Genomic DNA, 19785 nt, shown 5'->3' on the forward strand with positions numbered 1-19785 from the left:
CATCTACATGGAAACTGCTTAACTCAAAGAATCTGAACCATGCTTAGAGACACTATCCTTCTTAACAAAGAGTTTTTAAATTGTGCTTCTACAGAAAATGTTCAAAAAACACACACTGAGAGAGAATCAAACATTCAACAGTAAGTCACCAGTGTAACTTCTATGGCCTTTGTGGCCTTTTGTACCTACAATACTGCCTCCTGTGTCATTTTCTTCTATGACCTCCATAACCTTAATTCCAGATTCTAGGAACACACAAAAAGCAAACTGGGCAGAAACATTTTTTTATTCTCAGATTTAGCAAATATCTTCAAAACCTAGCAGCTGGTGAAGAACAGGGACCTAACAGTGCAGTTCTATGCAAATCTATTAAAGAAGGCCCATTGAATTCAGTGAAACAAATTCCTGATTAAGTGTACATGTAATTGCTGAGTTGTGAATCGGCCCTTTTCAAATCTAGTTTCTGCTGTCAATTCAACAGATGTTCTTAGACAAGCAAACTACTTTCTCTTTGTCCCTGTCCCCTGTGGTCACACTACAGGAATGGTTTGGTACCTTCTTACAAGATTCCTTTTAGGATTATAGACATACATACCCCCCCCCCCACACACACATATATATATATATATATATATATATATCATATATGTATTCATAGCAGTAACAAATGCAGCTATCTTCCAATCGGTGGATGCTCACCAAGTAAACCAGCAGAAGGTACTCTTTTTGGTTTTAATACTGTTTTAATTTTCCTCAGCTATATGATAGAATACCTGATTTACATGCACAAGGTAAAGGTCTGATTCAGTCAATGGCATCTCCAGCTAAAGCTAAGAAAGAATTCTTCCTGAACCCATAGAGAATCATTACCCATCACTATCAACAATACAGCATCAGAAGAACTAGTAGTCTAGACTGTATATTGGATACAGGCTTTCCCAGGCCTTTAAAGTCTATCCACTGCTTTGTTTTTAATGGTTTATGTTGTTAACATAACAATTTAATATTTTACCTACATTTTTGTTTTTTGCGTAGTGTGAATTTTTATGTATGTTTGTCTTAATTGTTGCACGCTGTATAGACTGGTTACAAGACTGCAGTCAAGAAATAAGACTAGGAATGGGAAGGGCAGCAATGGAAAAAAGTAGGCAAGATCCTAAAGAGAAAAGATATACAACTGAGCACTGAACCTGGAATCATCCAACCCACTGTATTCCCCATCGCCATGTATAGATGAGGGAGCTGGACAGCAAAGAAGGCAGATAAAAATCAACTCACTTGAGATGTGGTGCTGGAGAAGAGTGCTAAGGATCCCATGGACAGCCAAAAAGACAAACAAATGGGTCCTTGAACAGATCAAGCCTGAACTCTCCCTGGAAGCCAAGATGATTAAATTGAGGCTGTCGTACTTTGGTCACATCATGAGAAGGCACAGGTCATTAAGAAAAGACAATCATGCTAGGAAAGGTAGAGGGCAGTAGAAGGAGAGAGAGACCGCACGCCAAATGGATAGACTCAATTAGGGAAGCCATGGGCCTGAATCTACAAGACCTGAGCAGAGCAGTGGATGATAGCGGCTCTTGGAGATGTCTCATCCACAGGGTCACCACAAGTCAAGGGCAGCTAACAAGAACAATGCTGTATAGAGGGCTGAACTGGGGGAAAGGCAGGATACAAATAAATGAATATTAAGGCATGTTACCTTCTGACTAGTACTAGATGTGGGATGTAAACTTCAACAGGCGGACTTTATTGCACACCCCTGTGCCCAGACAGTAGGCATCCCATGCCCGATCCAGGAATCCTGTACCCAATCCAGGCTTCTCCAGCACTTTGCAAAGAATAGGATTTTCCCATTCTTTGCAAGGTATAGGAGAAGCCTGGATTGGGTATGAGATGCCTACTGCTTGGGCATGGGGTCCACAATAAAATCCGACTACTAAAATTTACACCCCGCGTCTATTGTGGGAAGAAAGGGTGGTGCGATAATCTCCTTAGTATAAGACAGTTTTTATGCTTGATTGTATGTTAATGTATAGATCCTTTTTTTGTCATTTTGTTTTATAAACTGTCTTGTAGTCCTTACTATGGCAGAAAGATAGTGCAGAAATGAGTCCATAAATATTTCATTAAAATACATGCACGATTGGCTCAATTTGGGGGACTATTTTTCACTTTAGAAGACCACTTGTTGTTGTCACTTCAGGTAAGTAAATCCATTTCAACAATGCTCCTCTGTAGAACCTAACCTGTCCAGTCACAATTTGCAATGATCTTCCAGTATGTGTATTTTTCCATAAAGACAGACACAAGAACGTTAGGACTCCTCCTCTACAAAGCTTTGATGTATGTGCATTAAGCACATGATGCAGTTTGGCATATTGGCTATTATAGTCTTAATATTTAGTAAGCAGCTTTGGGATTTATGCGGAATGCATGATAAAACTTTTAACATATCTATAATCATGTAATCTATGATCATGTAAACACACACATGGATATTTATGTGTCTTACATACCAGTACCTCCTCTTTTTAGTTAAGGAAAGCTATAATGTTGTCTCACAAAAAATAAGGAAAAGGTTATATAAGGCTTTACAGGAAATGTAAGACTGTAGTGTGGTGAACTGTTATTGTTAAAAGATACCATTTTCAAAACAGACATCAAAGGCAGCCCCACACAAATCCCATTAAAGTAATTTGAAGATGATGTAAGTAAGACATGTGTCACCATGGCCAGAATAGGTATATCCAGGAAAGGACACAACTGGTACACTAGCTTTAAGTGGGCAAAACCATGGCCACCACCAAGACCTACATCTCTATGCACACTTGGGTACAGGAGCACACTCAAACTGGGAGTCTCTGCCTTCAGGGGGAATGTAACCAGGAATTTAGCCAGCCACCCTGTTAGCACTATTCCAGCCTACAAATGGTGAATCAGATATTCTAGATGCAAAGTCCTCCTGTAATGACCAAACAGCATCCTTGTTGTTGTTTGTTGTCAAGCTGGGTTTGATGCAACCCTATGAATGAGAGACCTCCAACACACCTTTATCCTGCTCAAGTCTTGTAAACTCAGGGCTGTGGCTTCCTTGACGGAGCATATCCACTTGTAATGGGGTCTTTCTCTTTTTCTACTGCTGTCCACCTTAGCAAACATCATTGTTTTTTCTAATGAGACATCCAAACAAAACACTGCATCACAAACAAGATAGCCATCAGAATTAACAAAATCCCTCTAATGCAGCCTACATGTGTGTGTGTTTTTTTAAAGCATCACTTTAATTCAAACTGCGAAAGAGGCTAAGAGCTGCAAAGAGATTGAAGGGTTTATAGACAATGTTAAAACACGTCACAAAATAAGAAAAATACACGAAACCAAGTCGGTTCAACCAACAAAAGAGGCAGTTTGGGGGAAAGAGGCATGAAATGTATCTTCAATTATTTAAAAGGCTGTCATGAAGATCAATGTTTGTCCCTACTATCAGTAGCACCAGAGTATTCAGCAAAGTAGATTTAATATAAATTATTATAACTGCTCACTGGCCAATGTACCAGGTTGCCTAGCAATTTCCTCCACTGAAGATATTTTGAGTAGCAACTAAGTAAACACTGGAGATGTTGCAATACCAATGACTGAAAACGAAAGGCCATAAAGTTCCTCAAACACATAAAAACAGTTGTTCTCACTTTCTATGCTACAACTATCACAAAAATACTGCCAGGCTACTTTACAGTCAAGGACTAAGCATCTAGAATGATGTTTAAATTAGAAGCCACATCACTTTATGGAAATCTTAAAAATAGGCTTTGGGCTTGGCTACATAGGTTATTTAGGGCCAAAACAGACGGCCCAAATACGCCTGCTTACGGGTGTCACTGGTGCACAGCATTTAGATGCCGCACGTCGCGATGATGTCTTGAAGCCGCCCAGACGTCAGGCAGCCACCCAGACATGGTCAGCTTCAAGGCACTCCAGTGGCGCAGTGTTTATACGCCACATAAAAAGGGGGTGGGAGAGGATGTGAACAGGACTAGTGAACAGGCCTCAATCCATCTTCGGAAGGGGTGGCTTCAAGCTAAGAGCACCCGCCCCCCCAAAAAAAAACAGGCATTCGGGAATTGGATGCTTAGAGCATCCTTTGGCCCCTGCCACCAATTTTGTTGTTTTTTCCTTGCTGCTACTGCTGCCTCCACAGCCTCTCTCACCTTGCCACTGCTACTATTACTGTCTCTGCGTCCAACTTTATATCAGCACAGCCAAAAGGCCTAAAACTATAATGAAATCATTGGTTTAGCAGCCACCACTGAGAAAGCTCTGTTTCTGAGTAGCCTGTCATCTTTATCTCAAATGTTAAGGACACCAAAAAGGGCTGCAAGAGATGCTCCAAGAAGCCTTATGTGGCTGGTACATAGCAAAGTAAACAACGTGTACTCAGTTCAGTTGGAGCTCCACATTTGAGACTTTGACTTTTACAGATTTGATTATTTGTGGTTGTGATTGTTTGCACTTTCTCTAGGAATCTTTAGGTCCCCCAGTGCAACTCTTCCAGACGTTGACCATAGGATTGTTCAGGAGTACCTACAAGTTCCTTGATAAAGCACTTCTCAAGGCATTTGTAGATCCTCCAGCATGATTCTATGATCAACCTCTGGCAGATATTGACCACAGATTTGCACTAGAATACCTGGAGATTCCTAGAGATGTGTTCTCTTGAGTAAAAAGAATAGTGTTGTTTTGTTTTTTTAATGTGAGTTTTTTTCAACATTCATGGGGGGGGGTCCTTCACTCCTAATCCCAATGAATGTGGGGGGACCACTGTATTACAGTTCTTCAAAATAGCTAAGGGAGCACAGAGAACTGCCACAATCTGTACACAACTCCTCCTACTAGAGTTACATTTCAGCTGAGTCAGGTCCACTCTTCTGAATAAAGTATCAATTACAGTACTTAAGGTCAATTGTTTCAAGATGCCCCACCTCAGAACCTCCAAATATTCATCCTACTTCTGGGAAACACTTCCCAAAACTAAAAGGACATCACTGATGATACATTAGAGGTGGAAGGGAGAGTGAGAGAGAGAAAGGGAGAATAATTCTAATTTCAAACACCATTAAGCACATGCAAAGCAGTCAGACAACAAATATTCACAAAGCAAGAAACTCAAACAGAATATTGATTAATAGTGTCCTCGTTTATCTATAAAACAGTCTACATAAGCTCAAGAAGCAGAGCTTGATTAGAGGGAAAATGCTGACCCTCAGTAGGAAATAATATTTCAGAATCATGACAGGACATTGTTACAGATGAATATCCAAAGAACAGAATCTACACATTACCCAAATCATTTCCAAAACAAACTACAGTTGGTCCTCCACATTTGCGGATTTGACTTTTGCAGATTTAATTATTTGCGGTTTTGATTAGGATGTTCTCTCTAAGAATCAATAGCTCCTCCAGCACAACCCTGCCAGAAGTTGACCATAGAGTTGCGCTGGAGGACCTAGAAGTCCCTAGAGAAAACACCTCTGATGGTGGCATGGAGTTGCACTGGAGGACCTGGAGATTCGTAGAGAGGTGTTCTCTCAGGTAAAAAGAATAATGTTTTTTTAGCTGCGTTTTTTTCACATTCACTGAGGTCTTTCACCTTTAATGTGGAGTTATCACTGTAATCAGAATTGCAGCATTCCCACTTGTACACTGGAAAAGATAAAAAATACTAGACTGAACTAAGAGATCCAGCACAGTGTCGTGGTTTGACCATTGGACTATAACTGCAGGTCAGGATTCAATTCCTCTGATCAGCCATGGAAACCCACTGGGTGATCTTGGGTGAGTCACATACTCTCAGCCCCAGAAAAACCCATGACAGGGCCACCTTAGGGTTGCCATAAATCAGAAACAGCTTGGAAGAACACAACAACAGATTGTGTTAACTATAGACCTCAGTGTTGTTTGATGAGCATGGAGAGGTTATGCTATATGTACTTTTTCATTCTTTTATCCCCATTTACTGTTACAATAGTATTGGCTCTATTACACATTTTATGTGAATATAGCCAGTCTCAGCTGAGTAATATCACATATCAGCTGTGGTGACATACAGAGCATTAATCCTGAAGCTTACTAATGCTATGCTTATCCTATGAATCAGGCATTTATATTCAGAATCCTCACATCTAGAAATGCCGTCCCACCTGAATTTGGGATGACTACAACAATGCTCTCAGACACAAATAATAAAAGAAAGTGCATTTCTGCAACTTGTAGAAATCATACTTCCAAAAATATATTTTTGCTTACCCTTTTCTGGGTGATGGCAACATGTAAGACAGCTAAACCAAGTGGCATCTACACAACCATGTTTGATTCTGAACTGGGCTCAACAACCAGCCATTTTTTAACCTACCAACCTATTTCACTTGGCATCTAAAATATATATTCGCCTTCCACATAGGGCTACAGACATACTCTTTTTTTAAAAATGGAGTTTAGGGATTATATACCCAAGGCTACCAACTGTCTCCCTTACCATGCTCATGACAAGATCACATCTAAACCACCAGTTATTTGGTCAAACCCAAGCCAGGGTACAACAATAATCCAAGATTATTATCACAACAGTACAGTGGACCCTTGTTATACGCTGGGGTTTGGTTCCAAGATCCCCCGTGTATAACAAAATCCGTGTATGCTCAAGTCCCATTAAATATAATGACATAGCAAAATGGTGTCCCTTATAAAAAATGGAAAATCAAGGTAAATTTATACTTTTTTGGAACATTTTCAAACCGTGTATGCTTAAATCCGTGTATAAAAAATCCGTGTATAAGAAGGTCCGACTGTATACAAACTATGATCACAGCTGCATCTCTTAACACACAAGACTCCCACCAAGCAAGCATTAAGTATACACAACGGAATATCTGCTCTGTCAAAGGTACTACCAACACATTTCTTCTTTTCCCATGTGACAAATTCACACACTCCGCTCCACTTTATTAAGATGATGATGATGATGATGATGATGATGATGATGATGATGATGATGATGATGCACCTATGAAAGAACTTAGCCTCCAGGAAGTGTTCACAGCAATTGCTGTACAGTATATTAAAACATTATCTTTAGGTTAATGTAGATAATTATGGAACACGTCACATTACTACTCTGTGTGTGCCTCACCAGGCCTCTCATAACAACTGGAAGACAAGTTCTCACATCAATAGAATAGCCTCCTAGGTCTCGCAAAAGGAGAATAAGTAACATGTAGTACATCTTAATTTCACCTGCAGTAAGAACTGTAGAAACACTGGCAGAGCAGTCCTATTCTTTCAATTCATAGAAAGGTTACACTTTTAGATGTTGACTCCCACCATCCTCCAAGAATTCTGGAAATTGAGCCCAAGAAAGCAATTCTTCTGAGCTCTGTTTTAACCTTTCCAGAAGTAGTCTAATGACTACTACTTAGGCCTGGGGCAGCCTTCCTCAACCTGGTGCTGTCAAATGTGCTTTGAACTAAAACACCCATCACAGGAGCAGCAGGTTAGTGGAAACTGTCCTACAGTAAGTGACATAGAAGGGATAAAGAAACCAAGAAGTCTTCAGCTAAATGCTCATTTAACTGCTGAAATGGTATCAAGTATTAATATTTCCTGGAAAAGTTGTTCAAATAGTCCTAACACTTAGTTATTAAAATGTATTTGGTCAATATATCAAATTGTTAAAGCAGCCAGACAGGTAACATACTACTCCAACTGAACCATCAGAGAGGCTTGTGCTGACTATTAAAACCAACTTGATTAAACAGTGCCGACATAATGAAATTAAATTATCTTCTTGAGTTTTATTTAGGAGCCCAGGGATATCCTAAAAACAGTTAGATATGTTTAAAATAAAAATAAGAGCTAAAAGATAGTTCCTGTTCCTAAATAAACCTCCTAGGTTTTGTTATCAAGTAAGTGTGTGTGTTTTAATGCATTTTCTTTTAAAAAGGCAACCTGCTATTTCCAAAAGGTTTCCAAAAGTGGTCAAATGATAGGTGGTCAGTCCTATCTTTTCCATCTGCTACAACTGTAGGAGAAGCCAGGTCAACTCGCTCTTTAGTGCTGAATGTACATAGCACAAGATAACCATCCTCAGGATTCATTTCATCATACTGTAAAGAACTCAGACATATCAGCCATGAGCACAGGATCAAAAACCACCACCGCCCCAGAAGCATACAAATCCCAGAAGCTACAGACAGATTTAACCAATTAACTGAACTTACTCATTCCTCCTTTCTTTCCCATCAGTTCTATTTACATCACTCTAATAGCAAAATGCTTCAGAAACATGTATTTGGGGTCCTAAGAGTAAGATGCATCCACGTTGACCCTAAAGAGATTCAACCATCACAACTTGTTTTCACATAAATGACATTTTCAGTGGCAGTAATTTTAAGTAGCCGCATACATTATCCTTTTCTTAACATACAACTTGGATGCAAACTCATTTCTTGCTTCCCTTTCAATTGTCAGAAACGAATTATATATTCTGTCTCTTGAATATGCAAACTTCCCTTATCCAAGAAAATAATATAACCTCTATGCTTATGACAAAAATTCAATTTATTGGTTTCCTATTCTTGATTAGCTAATCAAATTTTTAACTCTGTTACTGGATTGTAAATCCAAAATTGACTCTACAGCCAAAAATTATATACCTAAGTGTTTTAAGAAAACGTGCGCAACACAGCAGCCTAATGCATCCTTTCACAGAACTAACAAGAGCAAAAGAAAAGGTGGACCCACCCTTTTCAATCCAGTGAGAAATAGGAAACAAAATGGAGGGAACAAAATATTGCCATATACTTCCCGACCAGCTAAATCTGACTTCTACAGGAACAATGAAAGCCACTTATCTCCAACTAAAGAGAAAGCAGAATGACAGGGAATTGGCGTCAGGCTATGCAGGGATGTAGATGATTATGTGGGCAGGAACAAGGATATGCATCTGTATTGTGAACAGAATGGAGCTCCAGAATGGATGGTGAAGAGGACATTCTTGGCAAAAACAGGTAAAGAAAACAAGACAGCAAAGGCACCTGATTCCATCTGATCTTGAAAATGAAACAGGATCAGCAGTGGTTGGTACTTGGGTGGGGGACCACCAAGGAATGCCAAGTGCTGCACTTTATATTTTAGAGGAAGGACCCAGCAAAATCGCCTCTGAATATTCCTTGCCTAGGAAAACCCTATGGAATTCATGGTGTTGCCATAAGTCAACAAACAGTTTGAAGGCAACACACAATCAAATCACGCCAGTAGCAGTGCTACAGATCATAAAGTCCTCATCGGGTGATTTAAAATATAGAGACTATAAAACATCTACCTCCTCCATCCATGGCACAAAATGAACATATGAATACATTGCAAGGAATGACATTTTTAGAGTCTGCAAAGAAATAGGATCAGAAACCCCCCCCCCCCCCAAAATGGTTCCTGCTTTATGCCATTTGTTCTTTTATGAGGTTTATTGTTGCTGTTGTTATGTGTGTTGTTCAAGCTGACCCGGACTTATCAACAGACCACACTGGCTCATTCTTGCATGGGTGTCCCTATGAAAATTCAAAATTTCCTCAGTTAATCCAAGCCATAAATCAATCCAACATTAAATAGCACATCTCCTTAAGATACTATTTTAATTACGTTTTCGTATTGGTCAAATAAAGACTATTCCTCACTTCCTGGATCCTATCGATACCTTGCAATTTGACCTCAGCTGGAACTCCCAGCCAAGAATGAGTAACTTTTCTGATTTCCATAGAACAGAATGTTAGAAGCACAAGTTAATGATTTCTGTATCAGTCTCAAAAACGTCAAATAAACCAACTGGGAAAGTATAGCTCTTATACTGATGTGACTAAATCCACTAGTAACTATTCTGTAATACAAGTCATAAAACAGCAATGTCCCAAAAGGAAAAAGAATGCAAAAGAAACCGTATATAGGAATTGCCAATACTCTGAGTTGTAAGACACTTGGGGACAGGTAAAATCATATCTAGCTGGAGTGTTACAAACTGGTCAGATAGACCATGCCTCAATATATGGTTACAGCACTATTATTCCACCTTTACTGCTATGGCCACCTCTTGAGGCATTCTGGGGTTTGTAGTTTAGTGAGGCCAAAGAGCTTTCTTGCTGAGAATGCTAAATGCCCCTCCCTAAGCTGCGAATTACAGAAAGCAACCACAGAAGTAAAAGTGGAATCATAGTGCTACCGCAGTATAGTGCAGTATTGACTCAAATTTATATATAAACATATTCGCTCAGTTTTAAAACTCAAGCTCTTATTTACAGATACAAAGCTAAACAACCCACTGGTGAACCCAATGAACCCCACACATTCGGACAGTTTAGAGCTGGAATCAACAAAAATATAAGCAGATGGAATGTCTTCAAATAAACACACAATAACAAAAATCTGTTGCAAAGGTACTAAAGGTCGGGAAACAGAATGTAGATACTTATCAAAGGAGAAACAAACTGACTTGTTATAATGATAAAACAATTCATGTTGGTGGTAGAAGGCCTGGCAAACGGGCAGCACTTCCTTACAATATTATTTTTCTTCCTTAATGCACAGCAGGTTACAATCTCAATGTGTACAACATCCAGACAAATCGGTACAGCTCACGAAATCAGCAGGATTGACCTCTGAACAACCAAGCACAGTATCAGGCTACAGTTACAATCTTAAACTTTACTTACTCAGAAGCAAATTCTGTTGAAGGCAGTAATGTTTACTTCCAAATAAACATGATTAAGATTGCACTGCACAGTTTCCATTGTGTTAGTTAGCAAGGTACCATGCTGGATTTTGGCCTTTGCCACCTCTGCTCATTCGCTGGGCTTATGGACAAAGAACCCCTGTCAAAGTGGAAAAACTGAAAATTAAAAAACAACCCACTATGTTTTTAACCTGGGAATCTGACATTAGAATTATGTCTGCCATTATAATCTCTAGGTCCTCCAACACAACTCTATGGTCAACATTTGCCAGTCCTTGACCTCAGAATCACGCTAGAGGACCTAGAGGAGTGTTTTGGCTAGGAATCTCTAAGTCCCCCAGACCACCTCTATGGTTAATGTCCAGCAGAGTTGCGCTGGAGGACCTAAAGATCCTTAGAGAGAACATATGAATCAAATCCGCAAAAGTCAAAGCCACAAATGCGGAGGGCTGACTGTATTTTCACTTGGGTCTCAGAAGACTACTGCACTACACTCTCATAGCATTGTTATTCCACTTTTACTGCTCTGGCTGCCTTCTGTAGCATTCTGGGGTTTGTAGTTCAGTGAGGTCTAAGAGCTCTCTGGCTAAAAATTCCCACCTTAAACTGCAAATCCCAGAATGCCACAGGAGGCAGCCAATGTGGAATAGCAGCACCTCCTCACTCTATATTAACTCTATATTAGCTATAGTCATGTAGGCTCTGGCCTTAAGAACTGCAGATTTCATTCACTGGTCACTGATTTATTTATTTTAAGTGATGAATATACTAGCACACAGCTGCCAAAGTTTCAGGTTCAGCATAATTCAGGTGTTCTCAGATACTCAAGATAGCCAGATCTGACTTGGGGGGCAGATGCTGTTCTGCCTTCTATGCACATTGCAATTGTCAGCACATAATGACTTGCACTAGTAGCACACCTATCAATAAAATGTAATGCGGAAAAAAGCCCTTCATAATTTTTTTTTGTAATATAAAGAAGCCACAGATTAAGAATGTGCCAAAGCAGTGTATTAACCAAGGAGGGAAGACACATGAGAGAATAATGCATGTTTTTAAATTTAACACTAATGGAACAGCTTTTCAAAATGTAAGGGGGGAAAAAGCAATGTTGGAAGCAAAAATTGATGCTTTCTGCCCCCTGCTGTTTGTATTGATATCTAGAGTTTGAAAAGGCAAGGCCTGGAAGGAAAAAAAGGAGGTTGGATTCCTGAAAATGGAATGACTCAATGCTTTAGTTATTCACTGAATAGAACATAGTAAAAGACAGGGTTACAATCCTTTTAAGAAACACTGCTTTCAGTTATTTTACTGAAGGTTTTATACATTCAATGCTTCATATTACCACGAGTATGAACAGACCAGACATTTATGCATTCCTTCTCCTGTATAATATCTTCAGTTCCCAAATGCAATGCCGTCTCCAAGCCCATTTTTGCATTCCAATGACGTTAAAGCACAAGAGAGATGACGAAGAATGATCCCCTAAATCCTATTTGCAGATCTCAACAACAGATCTCAACTCCATCATCCTATAAGAAAAAAACGTGAACTATCGCCTATTGCCGAAAATGCTTGCTCATCAAAGAAACGTGTATCTTTACCTCTCCATCACCCAGGATGAAACTGATGTTAACAATGCATATCATCTTAGCTGGCATGCTAGGAACAAAAAAGGGATTTTAATCATGTCAGGAGAGTTACTACAATATTATTTTTATTTCTAAAAGAAGCTAAAACTAAAAATACTGGTAAAAGCTCAAAATGCTAAGGACACAGTATCCATACGCCTAGCTCTTTTTTTTTTTGCACAAAGTCTCTCCAAAATTACTACGGCCAACAAACACAGTGAGACTTTTAAACTGCCCTTTGAATCCCCACAAAGGGTACATGGGCTGTTAGCTCTCAGTCCTGAATGGAATTATCTGGATCTACTCATGCAGCAGAATGAGGTGGAAAGGAGATTGCCGGAGTTCGGAGATGACGGAAAGGCTGTGGCACTGCAGGCAGGCAAATCACATTCATGAATTGCCTCAGCGTTAGATGAACGAGACACAGCAGAAGAGAGAGGTCTGAGCTAAGGCTCCTCCCCCTATTATGCTCATTTTCTCCCTACAGGAAAGGGTTTTTGTGACGAAAGAGCATTCAAAAATGCTGTCCCATGCCTGCAGTCCAATGTGGAACAGACCATTGTACCATCACTTTGCATTCTATACTGCATATATAGACCAAGCCTTAGTAATCTGCAGATCTTTTAGGATTTAAATAGGTAGATAGGGATGGCTTATTGCCAAAATCAATTGACTATGGACACCGCTAGGCAGAAAAAATACATCGTCACGATAGTGTGAATAAGCAGGTAAGCATCTTAGAGCATTATTGCTATCAAAAGAAAGGCCTGCCTCACAGAAACTCACCAGATGTGTATAACAATGACTACTAATCTTCTCATACCCCTTTTCATAAACTTATAAGAAGTTGTGCCATGCACAAATGTGTTGTTACAGCACTACTGAAAGGCGCCTAACCAATCTCTGTTTCAAGACCTCCAAAGACTGAGAGTCCACCCCACCCTTGTCCTGAGGCAGTATATACAACTGTCCGTATATTCACAATGCTTCTCAAACAAATCGCTACACAGCTCACCTAGTACACCAGAATCTTACATTTATTCACTCCTAACACTGACAATGTGACACTGGCTCCCACATCAAAACAAAACCTTGAATCTGCGCATATAGACTCTGGTGCTTTTATAAAACATCGAATGTATTGCTGCTTCCCAAGACACAGGCCTGGTTTCCCTAAAAGTCCAAGCTTGGCATTCTGGATTACGGCTGACTCTAAAGGAGAAACTGTTTAATGGTAAACTAGGAGAAAGAAACATGGAGGAAATATTTTGCCACTTGAAGATATGTGAGTGGAAAATGTATACAGAATGTAATGATCAAATAAACATGGACGACTACTACTCCTTCTCTATGCAGATTTAATATGAATTTTCTTATTTTCTATGCAGGGTAGTAGTCATCATTGAAGCACTTGCTTACCGTCTTTCCTAATAAATTGCTTAATAATCATTGTTCCCTTAGAAAATATGTAACTGGGAGGGAGATCTATACAGAATGTGATAGTCAAATAGGCATGAAAGACTACTACTTCTTTCCTATGCAGGTCTGATATGAATTTTCTTATTTTCTATACAGGGTAGTAGCAGTCGTAAGTGAAGCACTTCCTTACTTTCTTCCTTACATTGATCTGAATGTAATGATCAAATAAGCATGGATGACTACTACTTCTTCTCTATGCAGATTTAATATGAATTTTCTCATTTTCTATGCAGGGTAGTGGTCATCATTGAAGAACTTGATTACCTTCTTCCCTAATAAATTGCTTAATAGTAATTGTTCCCTTAGAAAATAGGAAACGGGGAGGGCAATGTAATGGTTAAATAAGCATAAATCATAAGTGAAGTACTTCCTAACCTTCTTCCCTAATAAACTGATGATGGTGGTGATGGTGATTTCTTCCCCAGTCTCTGCTCTCCTGCATGCCCCCATAGGATGCAAAAAGAGGAGGGGAGATGTTCATCCTACACAGATGGATTGTGCACAGATCCACTTCCACCTATTGTGAGCCTGGAAACACGATTTATTTCCTCTGCCTGCAGGTCGCCCCCTTGCCTCCCCCCCTTCCTTTCCCCCTGCGACTGTCTAAACCCATGCACAACCTCTTTCCTTCCTTCCCTCCCCCCAACCCAATCCCACCCCTTCCTTTCCCCTTCCGCCTCCCCCACACCACCCACCTTCCCCTCTCCCTCCAACCCATCCTAATAACTCAAACCCAGTAGAGACACCCACTGGAGGGAAGAATTGAAAAAAGCCATTGCTTCCCTCCCCTCCTTCCTGTAAACACAGACATATATCGATCTTTCTGTGCCCTGATGGGGGGCATAGCCTGGAGTAAACTCCTGGGCTGCTAGCAGTGCCTCTGCCAGGCACAAAAGCAGCAGCAGGCCAGAGGTGCTATTGGCCCTGGGCCTTCCTCCTTCTCCTCCCCTCCTTATTCCCTTTCCCCTCCCCTATGCGTGCTCTGCAGTTGTCTGATTCCGGGAAAAGCCTCACTCCCTCCAACACCTAAAAGAGGAGGAGGAGGAGGAGGAAGAGGAGGCGTTTCCTCCTCCTCCTCCTCTTCTATCTCTTAATCCCCTTCCCCCAAAAGGCCTGCAACACCTACACCACCAGCAGCAGAAGGAGGAAAAGGCATCTCCTCCTCCTCCTATCTCTTAATCACCCCCCCCCCCCCAAAATATAGATCTCCAACACCTACAGTACTACCAACAGAAGGAGGAGGAAGAGGCATTTCCTCCTTCTCCATCTCTTAATAACCCCCCTCCTTGCAATATAGACTTCCAAGACCTACAGCACCAGGAAAAGGAGGAAGAGGCATCCCCTCCACCTGTTAATCCCCCCCCCCCCAAATATAGATCTCCAACGCCTACAGCAGCAGGAGGAAAAGGAGGAAGAGTCATCTCTTCTTCCTCCTCCTTCATCTCTTAATCTCGCTCCCCAAAAAGACTTTCAATACCTACAGCACCAGGAGCAGCTGCAGAAGGAGGAAGAAGCATCTCCTCCTCCTATTTCTTTTGTTGTTATAACTGTCCTCCAGTTGATCTTGGCACATGGCAAACCTTTGGATGAGACATGTCCACCACTGCTCTTAGTTCCTCATACCTGTGATCTGCTTAGTAGAGTCCATCCATCTAGCATGTGGCCTTCCTCTCTTTCTGCTTCCCTCCACCTTTCCTATTGGTTTTTTCCTATGTGTCTTCATTCACACGATGGGGCCAAAGTATGACAGCCTTGTCACCTTGGCTTCCAGGGAGAGTTGTTGCTTGATCTGCTCTACGAGCCACTTGTCTTTTTGTCTCCTCAAATAGATAGATAAATAGATAGACAGACAGACCTCTAACACCTACAATACCAGGAGCAGCAGGGAAAGGAGGAAGAGGCATCTTCTCCTCCTCTCCCCCATCTCTTAATCCCCCCCAAAAAATATAGATCTCCAACACCAGCAGCAGCAGAAGAAGGAAGAGGTGTCTCCTCCTCCTCTATCATCATCATCATCATCTTTTGATGAGGGAGGAAAAAGAGGACAGCATTGGCCTGTCTGGGGCTGCGTACACAGTGCAGAAATAACCCAGTTTGATCCCAGTTTGACTGGCCTGGCCCCTTGCTGTGGAATTCTGGGCCCTGTATTGGTTGTGGCAAAATATTTCCTCCATGTTTTTCCCTCTCCTAGTTTCCCATTAAACAGTCTCTCCTTGAGAGTCTGCCTTGCACACAATGCCAGGCATGGACCTTCCTGAAAGCCAGGCCTGTATGTAAGAAGCAAAACAGTGGGCCCTTGATGTCCGCTGAATGCTCAAATCCCATTAAATACAACGGTGTAATAGAACGGTGTCCCTTATACCAAATGGCAAAATCAAGGTCTGCTTTTTTGGAATTTGTATATATAGTATTTTAATATCTTCGAGCCATGGATGATTGACTCTGTGACTTCGGAGGGCGGACTGTACACTCAGTTACAACAAAATTGGTGCCAAAGGCTCTTGTCTGAAGTGTCCACAATTCCACAATCACGGCAGTTAAAGTGGGGTCAAACCAGATTGTTTCAGAAGTATGGATGCAGTCTGGGGAGCCACTGGTCCAAAACACACTGTAGAAATCATCCAGTCTGAGACGGCTTTAACTGCCCCGGCTCAAGGCTAGGGAATCCTGGGAAACGTAGTTTTGTGAGATGCTGAGCCTTCTCTGTCTGTTGTCACAATAAGCTACAATGCCTAGGATTCCCTAGCAATGAGCCAGGGAAATCAAAGCGGTCTCAAACTGGATTGTATCTGCAGTGGGTTTTGGCACCTTTCAAAAAAACTTGGATGTACAGTCAGCCCTCCTTATCCATGGATTCAATCATCCATGGCTTGAAAATATTTACATGTATATATATATATATGTATACACACACGTACTGTGTGTGTGTGTGTATATACACATAGAGAGAGACATACACACACACTGTGTATATGTATCATGCTACTATTTCTTAGATTGTACAGGTTTACTCGTATCTGTTTGTTTGTATGTACAGCGCTGTGCAAATCTACAGCACTATATAAATAAAGCATAATATACACACACAATATACACATGCACACAGTGTATGTATAGACACTCATATATATATATACACACACACAAACCGTATGTATGTGTTTATATATATATATATATATATATATATACAGTGATGCACACACACAGATGCATATACATACAGACACACACTATATGTATGCACACACATGTATATACAGTGTATGTATGTGTATATATACACACACCCGTATAGATGCACATACATATATGTATACACACACTATGTATATGTATATATAAACATGCACGCACACATATATACAGTGTATGTATGTGTACACACACACATAGATGCATATATATATATATATGTATATACACATAGTATGTATGCATATGTGTGTGTGTGTGTGTGTATATATATATATATAGGCACACACATATATGTAGACACACATATATTTTCCAAGAAGCAGCCCTTTGATGGACACCAAAGAGGGGGATTCCTTGCTGAGCCTCTCTCTCTCTTCCCTTTCCTGGGCAGGAGGAGGGTCTGTCTCTCCATCCATCCATCTATCTGTCTCTGCGTGTCCTGGGTGTCGTTGTTGTTGTTGTTGTTGATGGTGTTGCTGTTGTTGCTGCTTTACCTTCCTCTTCCTGGTCTCTGCGGATCCGCTCCAGACGAAGCACTGGTAGATGACCCTGAGGTTCTGCTTCCAGTTCTCCACCTTGAAGCCGGTCACATGGCAGCACCCGGCGCCCGGAGGACTCATCTCAGAGGCGCCCACATCAATCCGCCCGCCCCGCGCCCCCGCGACGCCGATCCTGCCGAGCGAGCCTCACGCCGAGCCTCCGTCCCCAGGCTCCTCCGGCTCCGGAGAACCAAGGAGGAGGGACGACGGAGGGAGGGAGGGAAGGAAGGAAGGAAGGAAGGAGGGAGACACAAGAGGAGGAGGAGGAGGAGGAGGAGGGAAATTCCCCAGACGGGGCCGGCGGGAGGAGGGTGCCTGGGAAAGGCAAGGGGCAGGCTGGGACCAGGCGGGGATAATGGGAGGTGTTCTCTCTCTCTTTTAGGGGAGGAGGGGATAATGGGTGTTATTCCTCCCTTTTTGGAGGGGAAGGAAGGGGAGGTGGGGATAATGGGAGGCGTTATCCCTCCCTTTTGAGGGGATGCAGCAAAGGAGGAGAGGCGGGGATACTGGGAAGTGTCGTTATTCTTTTGAGGAGGAGGAGGAGGAGATGGGGAGGATGGGAGGTGTCGTTATTCGTCCCCCCTTTTTGAGGACGAGGAGGAGAAAGGGAAGGAGGAGGAGGGGGGATAATGGGAGGGATCGTCGTTCCTTCCAACGAGGAGAGAGAAGGGAGAGGATACTGGGAGGTGTGGTTATCCCCCTATTTTAAAAGGGAGGCGGAGGGGATAATGGGAAGCGTCGTTATCCCTCCCTTTCAAGGAGGAGCAGCGGGGATGATGGGAGGTGTAGTGATCCCCGTTTTGAGGGGAGGGAGGAGGAGGAGGAGGAGAAGCGGGTCGAGGAGGGAATGGAGGAGGAGGAGGAGGAAGGAAGGGTCCAGTCCGTCAGTCTTGCTGGCTGAGGGGGGCGACTTCCAGGGGGCCGCCGTTCGCTGCTGCTGCCGCCGCTGCTGCCGCGGGTGTCGCCCCCCTCAGGGCTGCGCTCTCCTCGGCTTTCGCTTACCAGCCCCGCCCCGCCCCCGGCGGCGGCTGCTGCTGCTGCTCCGAACAAAGCGGCGGCGAGGCGAAGGAGGCAGCGCTGAGGAGGCTCTTGGCGGCGGCGGCGTCCCTCATGGAGGCCTCGGGAAGCAGGAGGGGTGTGTTCGCCTTCTTCGCCGCCGCCTCCGGTTTCCTCTCTCCCCTCCAACCTTTTCAAACGCTTCCTCTCAGGCGCCTGTCTCTTTAAATCCTGCTTCAACGTCGTCCTCTTCCCCCCCCGGTTTTGTGTCTAATGGAACAGTCCGCGGCGGACTCCCCGCTAAAACCCTTTGGCCCCGAGTTGGGACAAACCAATCCGAGACAAAAATAGGGGGAGTCGCTCTAAGAGAGGGAGGGGGAAAAAGAGAAATCTTCGCCTACGAGCCTCGAGGGGGCTGCAATTGGTGGGTTTCTATTCATCCCGCCCCCTCGCCGCGTTGCTATTGGTCGGCGCTGCTTTCCTTCAAGGAGAAAAAAAGAGGCAGGTTCGTCTGCGTCTCCTGATTGACAAAGGGAAGTTATGGAGACCCGAAAGAAGAGGGGGCGGGGATAAAAGGAGCACGTGACGTTCAGGGAGGGACGGGATTGGCGGAAATGCCCGCCGCTCTCGCGTCGCGAGGTTCTGATTGGTGGAGTTGAAAGATGTCGCGTTAAGGACCGCCTCCGATCTGTCTGTGAGGGAAGCGGCATTTGCTGTCATATCCGCTTAGCTTTCGTTTCCCCGGTGATTCCTTGCGAAGGAACCGGCTCCGTCCGTCGCATAACGTCTACACTGCAGAAATAACCCGCTTTAACTGCCACGGCTCAGCGCTGTGGAATTCTGGGATTTGTAGTTTTACTGTAGCACCAGACAGAGCTTTCTGGCAGAGAATGCCTCACAAAACTCACAGGACTTGGCCAAATAAACGCTAAAAACGCCCAAAAATGTAAACTCACGCTTCTTAGTCGTCCTCAAAATGGAGGACGTTCAAGGAACTTGTAGGACATGACCAAATAAAAGCTAAAAACACACAAAAATATACATTTGTGCTTCTTAGTCGTCCTCAAAATGGAGGACGTTCAAGGAACTTGTAGGACTTGGCCAAATAAAAAGCTAAAAACACGCCAAAATATGAATTCATGCTTCTTAGCCATGCTCAAAA

At 42.5% G+C, this 19785-nt stretch overlaps 1 protein-coding gene across 6 annotated transcripts in view; it reads right to left on the reverse strand.

Annotated features, from left to right (window-relative positions):
* LOC149306432 (ubiquitin carboxyl-terminal hydrolase 22-A-like) overlaps window positions 1–18966 on the reverse strand; it is an 84068-nt gene extending 65102 nt beyond the window's left edge. For 2 of the 6 annotated variants that reach the window (XM_089540820.1, XM_089540823.1), the window contains exon 1: window positions 17583–18955. In XM_089540820.1, the coding sequence (XP_089396946.1) occupies window positions 17583–17708 (126 nt within the window). In that variant the 5' untranslated portion in view covers window positions 17709–18955. Of the gene's footprint in view, window positions 1–17582 lie in introns of all 6 variants that reach the window. The other 4 variants (XM_089540822.1, XM_089540821.1, XM_089540819.1 and 1 more) reach the window with 3 other exon arrangements.
* Between the last annotated feature and the right edge of the window lie 819 nt (window positions 18967–19785).

Source organism: Sceloporus occidentalis, unplaced genomic scaffold, assembly GCF_023333645.1.
Source record: "Sceloporus occidentalis isolate IW3139 unplaced genomic scaffold, rSceOcc1.0.p SCAF_10, whole genome shotgun sequence".
Lineage (NCBI taxonomy): Eukaryota > Metazoa > Chordata > Lepidosauria > Squamata > Phrynosomatidae > Sceloporus > Sceloporus occidentalis.